Source organism: Nomascus leucogenys, chromosome 10 (assembly GCF_006542625.1).
Source record: "Nomascus leucogenys isolate Asia chromosome 10, Asia_NLE_v1, whole genome shotgun sequence".
Taxonomy (NCBI): domain Eukaryota; kingdom Metazoa; phylum Chordata; class Mammalia; order Primates; family Hylobatidae; genus Nomascus; species Nomascus leucogenys.
In genome coordinates, this window is record NC_044390.1 from 27,512,389 (window position 1) to 27,524,888 (window position 12,500).

Genomic DNA, 12,500 nt, shown 5'->3' on the forward strand with positions numbered 1-12,500 from the left:
TAGAAAAAATATTGCTGTTACATCATTAAGAGAATGTATAAATAAAATAACATAGAAAAAAGTCTTCCTTTGAACAAATTTTAATTCAAATTTTGGATTTTGTTACTAGTTAACTGTGTGATTCTGTGCATGACTCCTACTCTCTCTGTTTATTTCTCTGTAAACGTAGATTATAATACTTTCTTTGAAATGTTTTAAGAATAAAGGAAAAAATTTTCTATAAAATACAAGGCTTGTCCTCAAAAAAGAATTGCTTTCCATAATAATGTAAAACAGAATCTTGAGTTTGCACAAGTAATCTGAGAGGGAAGGAATGAGTGAGCCCAAGACTGGAAAGAAGTTGGAAATGAAAATAGGAGTAAAAGAAAGGTGGCAGACCAAGTTCGAAGGAGACTAGGGATTGAGACGTAAAAGCCAGGAAGTGCTCCACAGTAAGTATGGCCAAGAAACTTTCATGAACAGGGATGTCTAATGCTTAATTGGATGTTGTTTGCTGAGCTATGACAAAATAGAACACTCTTTCTTAACCTTAACCTCCAGAATGTTAAGTAAAGGTTCCAAGGCAAAGTGACTCTGTTCTTCATTTGGGTGTATGCCCAGGAAGAATGGAAAAACAAATCCATATGAGAGAGATTAGAAAATTTGAGATAAGAAAGAAATCAGAACAAGATATAGCTAAGGAAAACATAAGCCCTTGAAATATTGTGGAGGATTTTCCAACTGCATATGACATAGAGTCTGGAACTAGTATTATTTATTTGTTAAAGGACAGTGGGACTAAACATTCTGAAGAAATTGGGACACCCAGGAAGAAGACATCTGGGATGTAGTAGCTAGAAGGAGCTATGGAAATAGAGAAAGTGACAATTGGGAAACAAGAATGCCTGAATGAAGACATTATAAAATATGAGAAGAAAATAAAGTTTTCTTCTTAAGCAGGATGGTGAATATGCTGCATGGATGAGGGTAGAGAGACACAGGAGGAGAGGATACCAATTTGGAATCACTGAAATAATTGATAGAAAACTTTAAAAGGCCACCAAAGGATGGGCAAGTGCAGAAGAAGATAAACCCAAGCTATAATACCGAAGTAAAATTCTCAATTTCTGGCAAGTTATAGGATGTGAAATGGTGATGTACTTTACCAGATATTAGTCTAGGAATTTGGGATTAGATGACTGGAATGATGGCATTTGCACTAACTGAAACAACAGGTGAAGGGAGTGACAACTGAACACACATTTCTGACACTGTCATATGTAAATTTGTTCTCTCAAACCAGATCATAAAACTGTTTGGTACAAGGACTAGCAGAGTACCCCACATAAATGTTTCCTAATGACAGTCATCTACTGTGGGTACTATCAATGGTATCTTTTCCTGGAAATTGAACCCATAATTCTTAGCTGAGCACATGGCTGCCTAGAACAAACACTACATTTTCCAGTCTCCACTGCAGCAAGGTAAGGCCTTGGAACTATAACTAGGCCAGTGTGGAAGAATATTTAATAAAACAGGGTGTGTCTTTTTAATTAAGTGGAGCGCAGTTATCTACTCAAGACTGTGAGGTGTGAGCCACAAATGGATGATGGCAACCAAAATAGAGCCTGGTTCCCTGACAACTTCCTGAAGTCTCCCTACCAGCCATACATGGACTGCTCAACTCCGGATTTCCTTTATGTGAAAATGAAATAAACGTCTATCTTCTTTATGCTATTGTTATGTTGACTTTTCTGCTTTTGCAGCCAAGTCTAATTCTCTCTAATATAACTACCTTGTTCGATTTTGCTATTTACTTCAGTTCTGTTTTTTTTCCCCAAAAGCTAAAATAACTCTACATATACTTCTTTTTAACATTTAGAAATATTCTGAACTGCTGACCAGGCATTCTTTACATTTGTTTGAAAACATTTTTAATCTGATAAGTGGCATGGTGAAAACATCCCTATAAATACAACTTTGCTTACCACAGAGGCTTATTGGGATATCAGATGTTTGATTAATATGTTTGCTAACCAAAGAGATCAACCAAAATTATATTGAAAACAGTGCTTATAGTGCTCAAATCCTAGGCCAAGGTCATTTAGCAAAGTGGAAGTTTCACTAAACCTGCAGAAAAGATAGCCACGGTCAGCAGAGACAATGTGTCTCTCCATTCTTCCCATTGAATCCATACAGACTTGTGGATAGAAGATTAGAATAGAATTTTATGGCATTTCTTTTAACTATGTGCAAAAAGATAAATATTTTTAGTCTTTTGTTGATAATTTACGTTTCCCTGCTTTTTACTCTGAATTGTTCACTTTGAACTGAGAACTATAAACTCATAAAAAATATTTTATTTTAACTGATTTTTCTCACATGGACAATGCTTTGTTAGACATAGAACTCCACAAATCATCCATTCTCAACCTCTTGTTTTATACATAAAATTGATATGGGAAGGGGGCAGGGAAGCGCTGGGTAGAGAAAGATGGGGTCCTTGGCTAGGGCTCCACCCCTGGGCCTGTGCCCATGGACCTAGTGAGGACAGGCATTTCTGTTTTCATGCCCAAATGTTGCATTGTCTAAGACCACCCTGGCCCACGACATCCCCATTCTGTGCCTGTAAAAACCCCGAAACCCTAGCAGGCAGAGACAAAAGTGGCTGGACGTCGAGAGGAACACACTGGCGGAAGAACACACAAGTGGCTGGACGTCGAAAGGAACACACCAGCAGAAGAGCACACCGACAGGCACCTGCAGACACCGGCAGGCCATCGATCGCAGAACGACATGGACCCGAGGGGAATCTAGCCAGGGATGTCAGAGGAGAGTCTGGCTGCTGGGCGGCCCAACTCCAGGGGAAAACCACCTTTCCACTTCATCCTCCTTATGGCTCCCCATCCATCTGCTGAGAGGTACTTCCAACATTCAAAAGAACCTTGCGCTCATCCTCCAAGCCCACGTGTGACTCGATTTTTCCGGTACACCAAGGCAAGAACCCAGAATACAGAAAGCCCTCTGCCCTTGCAATAAGGCAGAGGGTCTAACTGAGCTGATTAACACAAGCCACCTTCATACTGCAAAACTAAAAGAACACACTGTAACACACGCCCACTGGAGCTTCAGGAGCTGTAAATACTCAACCCTAGATGCTGCTGTGGGGTCGAAGCTCCACAACCTGCCCGTCTTCATGATCCCTCTAGAGGTTTCAGCTGCGGGGCATTGAAGAAGCAAGCCACTCCTGCTGTCACATGCCCTGTGAGGGGGACAATGAAACATTTCCTGTTTCGAAATGATTCCAAAAGATGAACAAACTTAACTGACTCCTTCTCAGAATAACTGTTTATTCATTCATTGATTCATTAATTCCTGTATTCATTCATCCAACTACTATTTAATTCCTATCATGCATAAAGCATTGTACAGGGAGCGAGATGGAACACAGGATGATACGAGACCTGCCTTCTATACGTTTCCAACTTAGTGGAGATACAAATAAATTATCCAGATAATTAAAAGAAATTATCCAGATAATTAAAATACACAAGCATTTCTACAAAGAATTGGGAAAGAGGAATGGTGGGGAAGGGATAGCTAGCAAAGACTTTACGAATAAAGTTGCATCTGGGATGAAGCTTAAAGAATCTGAACAGGTGAAGGTGGGATGGGCATTGTAGAAAAAGGAGTGGCTTTCTTTTTCACTTCTAGAGTTGATTTTTATATAAAGGTTTTTTCCTTAAATTATTTTAAACTAACATTTGGATAGCAGAGTAAAACCAAAATATTTCCTAAGAAGCCAGAGATGAGGCTGTGATTTTGGAAAGCTTGACATCATAGTTAATGCTTCATTAAAAACTGATACTTAGTAGAATGATGGTTACCAGAGGCTGGAAAGGGTATTGGCCAGGGGTGGGGGGAGTGTGGGTGGTTAATGAGTACAAAAGTACATTTGGATGGAATGAATAGGATCTAGTATTTGATAGCACAACATGATGATTACTGTCAACAATAATTTATTCTATATTTTAAAATAACTAAAAGAATATAAAATTAGAATGTTTGCAACACAAAGACATGATAAATGCTTAAGGTGACAGATACTCCATTTACCCTGATAAGATTATTACACATTGTATGCCTGTATCAGAATCTCTCATGAACCACATAAATATATACACCTAATATGTACCCATAAATACATGCACCTAATATGCACCAATAAAAGTAAAAATGCACAAAACAAAAGTCATGCTTATCAAGGTACAAATGAATCCCCACGAAGTTCAGCAGCTTCAAGGCCATGCTAGCATTCGTGACTGGAGAAAACGGTTGTAGTATGCATTAGCAACCAAGGGCTATGAGCAACCACTCACAAAATATCATAAATTAAATGACTGAAAAAGATGTCAGTAATAAGTAAAAGAGTAGGGTTTCAGTTTACAAGGGAAAATCCAGATAAATGTGCAGTATCAAGGAAAATAGTATGTCATTTTCCTTCATACTGCAATGAATTAAGCAGCCTAGGATATAAATTTTCAAACATAAATTCTTTGAAATGCAAATGACATTTAGAAAAAAGTGATGGTGTCTATATGAATTATTACAAATAAATGTCTTTTTGAAAGTCCCTATTTTCATACATCGCAGTATGGATGACAAAAGGTTCTCTTTTTCTCACATTTGTGATTGATTGTGGTTATTAGTAATAGAGCAATATCTAGAACTAACTAGGCATTCATCAATAAGTAGTACTAAATGATTACAATAGATGCATATTCAGAAAATTTTGATCATGACTTTTACAACTCTAAACTAAGAATACAGTTTTTACATAAGCTAAATATTCAGCTTTTCAGCCATTATAACTACTTACATCCTTACACTGGTATTCCTCTACTACTCCCCATTTCATAACACGTTTTATAGTGCACTTAAAGAGAAATGTGCATTTTAGCTATGTAAGTCTGCAGGTAACTTCAGCAACTAACCTTGCTGTCTTCTTTCTCCTTGGCTTTTCCTTGGAGGGGTTTCTTCTCTCCAAATTCACAGGTCGATTTTAATGCAAGCTGACAAGAAAGCATGGAGCTCTCTGTTTCAGCAAGTTCCAAAGGTCTTGAAGAACAGTGCTGTGACCCAGTAGTGCCAAGATTTGGTATCGGAAGAGCAGTATGCACAGGCTTTGACCCAACAGCTGGCTGCCTCAGTTTTGAGGCAACCCCAAGAACAGGCATGGCTTCTATAAAATTATCTTCTTGCTGCCAAAGAAAATGCTTCTAACCTCAGTCTGGTAGACTCCAACTTTAGTATTTCCAGAACAAATAGTTTAAACAAAACTAGCAGTCATCCTGATTTTTAAAAAGCTAATAATATAATTTTCAGGAAGAAGCAAAACTTCCCTGCATCTTTAGTTCAGTATCTTTTCTTTCTTGCTGGCTGGAATTCATATTCATTCTCATTCTCATTCTCTCTCTCTCTCTCTCTCTCTCTCTCTCTGTTCAGTGACTCAGTGTCTAAGTAATACTAAATACTCCTTTGGGGAGTAAACTTTTCTTCAAGGTAACTGCTACAAAGCTCCCTCTTAGGATTAAAGAGCTCTTAGTTTTGCTTTTTTTTTCTCACTAAAGCAGTCTGAGTCTGAACTTTGAGAGTGAAAAAGAGGAAAAAAACAAAAGGAAAAGCCCTTCAGTCCAACTGTCAGAGCAGCCAAAAGACCACAACAGTGGAAGGACAGGGGTTCTTCCTGATTTCAGAAATAGCCAGCCTGCATTCTCTTTTTAAAGAAAATTGTATTTCCCCCAGCTCAGAAAAAATAAAAAGAATGGACATGTTAATGGCCAAAACAAACAGCTGTTGGAAGAACTTTTAGCCCGGAAACAATCTCAGCAATAAAGTTGTTTGTCTGATTTCCAGCTATTTTTCACTACTGACAGCCATGAGCCACGATGTTCATTCTGTTGCATCCCATGAAATCAGGCTAAAATCATGCAACAGTGCAACTAGCTAAAGCAGTGAAATCATTCATCCGACCATAGCTGCCTAGGTTATGAAAAGAGAGTAAACACAGGGAGCAGGGCACTAAATATATAGTAATCATTGTTCCCAAATTTAATAAGTCATGATTAGAAAAACATTCAAAGCTAATACTTATGTGGAATGTATTACAGAGCAGTTATTGAGCTTAGCATTTTATGCATTATCACATTTGATCATCAGAATGACTCGAAGTATAGGCATATTTATTTTCTTCACTTTATAGAAAGAACAGCTATGACTTGGAGACACTGAAAAAAATTGACTAAAATGATGAAGCTAGAAAGGGGGAAAGAATGTACGATTTTAGTTTGTAAACCTATCTTTTAAAACGGTTGAAAATAACACTGTTATTCAAGCTTATTAAGTCCAACTTAAAATCCCAAGCTTCTAAAAACTGTCCAAACAGATACTCAGTGAGAATGAATGATGATGCTTCCATCCATAGAATTATTTTATTATAATCATAGCATGTTCTACTTCTGGTTAAAGCATGTCAGGAACTTCAAATAAACAAGGGGTTCAGAACAATAATGCATGGTACATTGGAGAAAACATCCAAGGTACCATGCATTATTGTTCTGAAACTGATTGCACTCAGAAAATGGATACAGAGAGCAATTATATTCACCAAATATAAAAATTAGTAATAATGCAACCAAAGATCTTAGAAAAATGAGTGGTGGACACTTAGTACAGATACAATGAATTATGGAAATTATTAAATCATAACCATTTTTTATAGAAAATGTCTTTCTTTAGTGAAGAAATGGTCATCTTTGGTCTACTGTTTCCAGGTCTTTAAATCACTACATACTTTTATCTAAGAAGCAGTAATTTATAGATGAAAGAGCCAATAACTAAAATAAAGTGTATATGTTCTGCTGATGCAGCATAGAAGACAGGAAATGCAAGTTAAAAGTCTTGCAGGCTTTAAAAATAGTAACCCAAGTGGGCTTTACACAATGGGATAATACAAATACAACACTAGTGGTATCAAAGAAATGAAATAATCTCTCTGAGGAAGTAAGTTATTTTGCAATTTGCAAACCATTCAACACATTATAACTTTCAGAAACTATAAGATAATACAGGGCTGGAGAGGTTCATGTTCGTAAAATGAGGCTTAGTTCATAATAAGACATATGCAACTTGTAATCCTCACAATGCAAAACAAAACAGCACCTAAATGATAGAACTTGTGGGAAAAATTGATTCTAGGAAGATCACTCAAAACATATGCAACTTTGGGAGTATACTGGTAGCAGAAATAATATTGGCACCTCAGAAAATAATTTGGACCACCCAAGGAAGTGACTCAGAATTACATAAAAAAAAAAAAAATGGGTATAAATGCTGGCAACACTTTAACCAGAATTGGCGGAAGAAATCTGGTTGGAAGGCAAACTCCAAGCCAGTAGGCTTGCCATTGAAATGGGTACAGGGTCAGGGCAACTGCAAATATTTAAGAGCTGCACAAGGCCAGGGGCATGCCCTTTTGAAGAGGAAGCCCCAGATGCAGGCATTTATTTTTGTTTTTGTTTTAAGTTTTCTTAAAACTGAGCCAAAAGGGCTCCTGCTGACTATACAACATTCAAACTGAGGGATTCTTTGCCCACCCAAGGTTATAATTCTACTCTGACTATTCTGCCTCCCTTTGCCTAGAATAAATTGTATATAAAGCTATACAACTTCTACATTATACTAGTATAAAATTCCTATTTGCCAATTACAAATGAGCTAATTGGTATTTTAGAAACACACGTTGGAGGAGAATGTATTGTAATTCCTGGAACAATTAGATTGAAAAAAAAAAGGGTTCACATTCAATAAGATGTCTTTTCACTTTGAAATACCTTTTGCATATTAGGCAATATCTTTCACTCTGACTGAAATATAAGATAGTATTAGTAGCCACTGTCAACTAATTTTCTGCAGTAATAGCTACCACCAAAAGCAACAAAACCGAACTAACTTACTATAAAAAATGTGCTTTGTGCCAGGAGTTGTCATCTCAATTTATCTTAAAAGAACCACACCATTTTGAGACCTAGGAGACAAAGGCACTGAGAAAGTAAAAAATTAGCTTATGGTCACTGATACTTTGTAGATGAAGTTCAAAATGAGGTTTTACAAACTGAGTTCAACAAACCAGATGTGATGGTCACCTGAGTGCTTACTAAAATATAGATGATTGTATTCATCTCGAACCCACTGTGTTAGTCCATTTGTGCTACTATAACAGAATATCTAAAACTGGGTAATTTATAAATAACAAGAGATTTGCTTCTTACAGTTCTGGAGGCTGGGAAGTGTAAGACTGAGGGGCCCATATGTGGTGAGGGTCTTCTTGCTGCATCTCCCCATGGTCGAAGGCAGAAGAGCAAGAGAGCACTCATATAAGAGAGACAGAAAGGGCCAAGCTCACTTTTATAACAGCCTACTCTCATGATAATCCCACTACCACAATAACATTAATCCATGTATGAAGTTAGTGTTCTCATGGCCTAATCACCTTTTAATGTCTCCATCTCTTAATATCACTCACAATGCCAACTAAATTTCAACATGAGTTTTTGGAGGGGTTGCAAAAGTCATGTTGAAACCTCACGAGGGAGAGGGAAAGGTCTGAGAGTCATATTTAAGTGAATTGATTCTTCTAAAAACTAGAATTTAAGATCTGTAAATTATAGGATTTGTAGTTTGATAGTTCAGACAATGGGCTGTAAAGTGGGAGTGCTTAAAAGCAAATCTCTGCTTCCTTACTTCCTAGTTATATGAATTTGGAAGTTGCTGTGTCTCAGTTTCATCATCTATAAAATGGAGTAAAAAATAATTATTCTGCCGTCACAGGGGTGCTGTGAGAATTAAAGGAAGTAAATGTATGACGTTGTTAGGATAGTTTTCCACATAGTAAGTGTTCAATAAATGTTAGCTCTAAATGTTACAGGAAATATAGTCATGAGAATTAGAAAGATAAAGTCATGAAGCCTAACATGGTCATGATCATAAGGATTAATAGGACTGAACTCAGGAAAAAATCCTGAAAATTAAAATGAAATAAATTGGTTGTCATTTTATTCCTATCAAATTTAAAAGGAAAAGTGGCAATGACCCTTGAAATACCTTCTAAAGCTAAGCTGGAGTTTTAGGCAATAAGAGAATTCCAACCTGGCTAAATTTTAATATCAGTAATTTAAAAAATAAGTAATAAAATCTCACAAAATGGCAACTTGCAAACCACGATTTTTAAGAAAGAGTAAGAGAAAAAATATTCAACTGTCAACACAAAATCATGCTTGCTGAAAGGAAAAATATGATTTGATAGTCAACTCTGATATTTGCTAAAATTGTAGAAAAGCCACATTACTTTTTTTTTTTTTTTTTTTTTTTGGAGACAGAGTCTCACTCTACCCCCCAGGCTGGAGTAACTATATTCCATGATCTCGGTTCACTGCAACCTCTGCCTCCTGGGTTCAAGCGATTTTCATACCTCAGCCTCTCAAGTAGCTGGGATTACAGGTGCCTGCCACTACACCTGGCTAATTTTTGTATTTTTAGTAGCGACAGGTTTTTGCCAGGGTTTCGCCATGTTGGCCAGGCTAGTCTCGAACTCCTGATCTCAGGGGATCTGCCCGCCTTGGCCTCCCAAAGTGATGGGATTACAAGCGTGAACCACTGTGCCTGGTCTCACATTCCTATTTTTAACAGCTTGATTGAAGTGGAATTTACACATAAGTAAAATTCAACAAATATAAGGAAATAATTCAGTATGGCCAGTATCACTATCAAGATGTAGAATATTCCCTTCATTCAAAATATTCTCTCATGCCTACCATAGAATGTCTCACTGTCAACACAGGCAATGTCTGAAGTGACTTCTAACGCTAGTCTTGCCTTTTCTAGAATTTCATAGAAACGAAATCATTCAGTATTTTTGTTTTTGGCTGTTTTCACTTAGCATAATGCTTTTGAGATTTATCCATGTGTTATATGTATCATTAGTTCTTTCTTTTGTGTGGCTAAAATGCATTCCATTGTTTGAATATGGCACAATTTGTTTCTGCATTTATCTGGTAAAGGACCCTTGATTTGTTTCCAGTTTGGGAAAGTTCTATAATAATTTTTTGGGGGTAGGGAGACAGAGTCACGCTCTGTCACCCAGGCTGGAGTGCAGTGGTGTGATATCGGCTCACTACAACTTCAGCTTCCTGGGTTCTAGCAATTCTCGTGCCTCAGCCTCCTGTGTAGCTTGGACTACAGATGTGCACCATCTGTATTTTTAGTAGAGACAGGGTTTCACCATATTGGCCAGGCTGGTCTCAAACTCCTGACTTCAAGTGATCCACCTGCCTCGGCCTCCCAACGTGCTGGGATTACAGACTTAAGCTACATTGCCTACCTCTATAAATATTTATATCTGTCTTATGTTGATATTTATTTTATTTTCTCATGGATAAACAACTCAAAGGGAATTTCTGAGTCATTTGATAACTAGATATTTAATTGTGTAAGCATGTGCCACACTATTTTCCAAGACATACCATTCTGAACTCCCACTAGCAATGTATGAGGGGTCCAGTTGCTCCACATACTCTGTACTTCATATCTTCAGTCTTTCATTTTAGCCATTCTACTCGGGAGTAGGGGTGTATCATTGCAGTTTTAATTTGAATTTTTCTAAAAATTTATTGATGTTGATTATCTTTTCATGTGTGTGCTTGTCATTCATATATCATCTTTGGTGAAATATCTGTCAAAAACTCTTGCCCACTTTTTGTTCATCTCATTATTACTGAGTTTTCTCAACAATTCTTTATATATTTCGGTATAGGTCCTATCTTAGATATATTTTTGAATAGATTTTCTCCTAGTCTTCAGCTTGCTTTTTGTTAGAAGATAATTCCCCATATATCTCTCAAACTTTTGCAGTCTTGTGAGTGGGGGTCCTAAATGTCCCTTTGTGCTAAACTACTTTTTCAAGGATTTTGATTAGTGTTTAGTGTCGTCTTTTCATTCTTTCAACTTTATCTGTATCTTTATAAAGTGGATTCTTAGTAGGTGACACATATTTCATTTTATTCTTCTGTTTCCTCTAGGATTTATTATATAAACCATTAACTTATTAGAATATGCCTTCAAATTACATTATGCCACTTTAGATATAATTTACAAACCTCACCGTATTTAATTTTACATTCCTGTTCACATTCTTGTGCTAGTGTTAGCATACGTTTTCTTCTACGTATATTAACATAGCACATTATTTTGTTCTATTATCAATTCTGTTTTAAAAATTAAAAACTGAATAATCTTTATATTTATCCACATAATTTCCGTTTCTGGTGCTCTTCTTTCCTTTGCATAGATGCAAATTTTTATCTGGTATCATTTTCCTTTTATAAACAACCTCTTATAACATATTTCAAATTGTATATTTGCTGGCGATTAACTGTCTCAGCTTTTGTTTGGCTAAAAAAGAGTTTGCTTTGCCTCCATTTTTGAAAGAATTATTTTCTGGGTACAAAATTCTAAGTTAACAATTTTTCTTCTTCAGTAAAGATGCCACACCATTGTATTTTCCTTTGCATAGTTTCTAAGGAGAAGTCCATCACATGTCTGATCTTTGTTCCTTTCTATGTATCCTGACTGTATTATCCAACTTCTGATAAGATATTCTTTATCAGTAATTTTTAGCAATTTGATTCTTTTTTGCTTTTTTTTTTTTTTTTTTTTTTTTTGAGACGGAGTCTTGTTCTCTCACTGGGCTGGAGTGCAGTGATGCAATCTTGGTTCACTGGAATCCCTGCCTCCTGGGTTCAAGCCATTCTGCTGCCTCAGCCTCCCAAGTAGCTTGGACTACAGGCACACACCACCACACCCAGCTAATTTTTTGTATTTTTAGTAGATACAGGATTTTACCATATTGGCCAGGCTGGTCTCAAACTCCTGACTTAAGGTAATCCATCTTCCTCGGCCTCCCAAAGTGCTGGGATTACAGGTGTGAGCCACTGCGCCTGGCCAGCAATTTTATTTTTTTAATGTTTTGTTCAGGTTGTGTTATGTTCATTGGCCTTTTTATAGTTTATATCAAATTTTGGAAACTTTTAAGTTTTTTCTAAACTTATTTCCCGCCTCCCTGTTCCTTCTAGGACTCCAATTATGTATGTTGGACCACCCGCTTTCATGCCACGGTTACTAATGCAATTAATTATTCAAGGCTTTAAAAATCTCACTCTCGGCCGGGCGCAGTGGTTCACACCTGTAATCCCAGCATTTTGAGAGGCCAAGGCGGATGGATTGCCTGAGCTCAAGAGTTCGAGACCAGCCTGGGCAACATGGTGAAACCCTGTCTCTACTAAAAAAATACAAAAAAAAAAAAAATTAGTTGGGCGTGGTGGCATGCGCCTGCAGTCCCAGCTACTCGGGAGGCTGAGGCAGGAGAATCACTTGAACCCGGGAGGCGGAGGTTGCAGTCAGCCGAG

General features: G+C 37.1%; 1 protein-coding gene across 8 annotated transcripts in view; it reads right to left on the minus strand.

Moving 5' to 3' along the window:
* The window catches only part of NAV3 (neuron navigator 3), a 657,172-nt gene that overhangs the window by 391,480 nt on the left and 253,192 nt on the right, over positions 1–12,500 (minus strand). For 5 of the 8 annotated variants that reach the window (XM_030819931.1, XM_030819930.1, XM_030819927.1 and 2 more), the window contains exon 1: positions 4,974–5,973. The exons of 1 other annotated variant lie outside the window; for it this stretch is intronic. In XM_030819931.1, coding sequence (XP_030675791.1) covers positions 4,974–5,216 — 243 coding nt within the window. In that variant the 5' untranslated portion in view covers positions 5,217–5,973. Of the gene's footprint in view, positions 1–4,973; positions 5,975–12,500 lie in introns of those variants that run through there. 2 more of the 8 variants (XM_030819928.1, XM_003259582.3) reach the window with 1 other exon arrangement.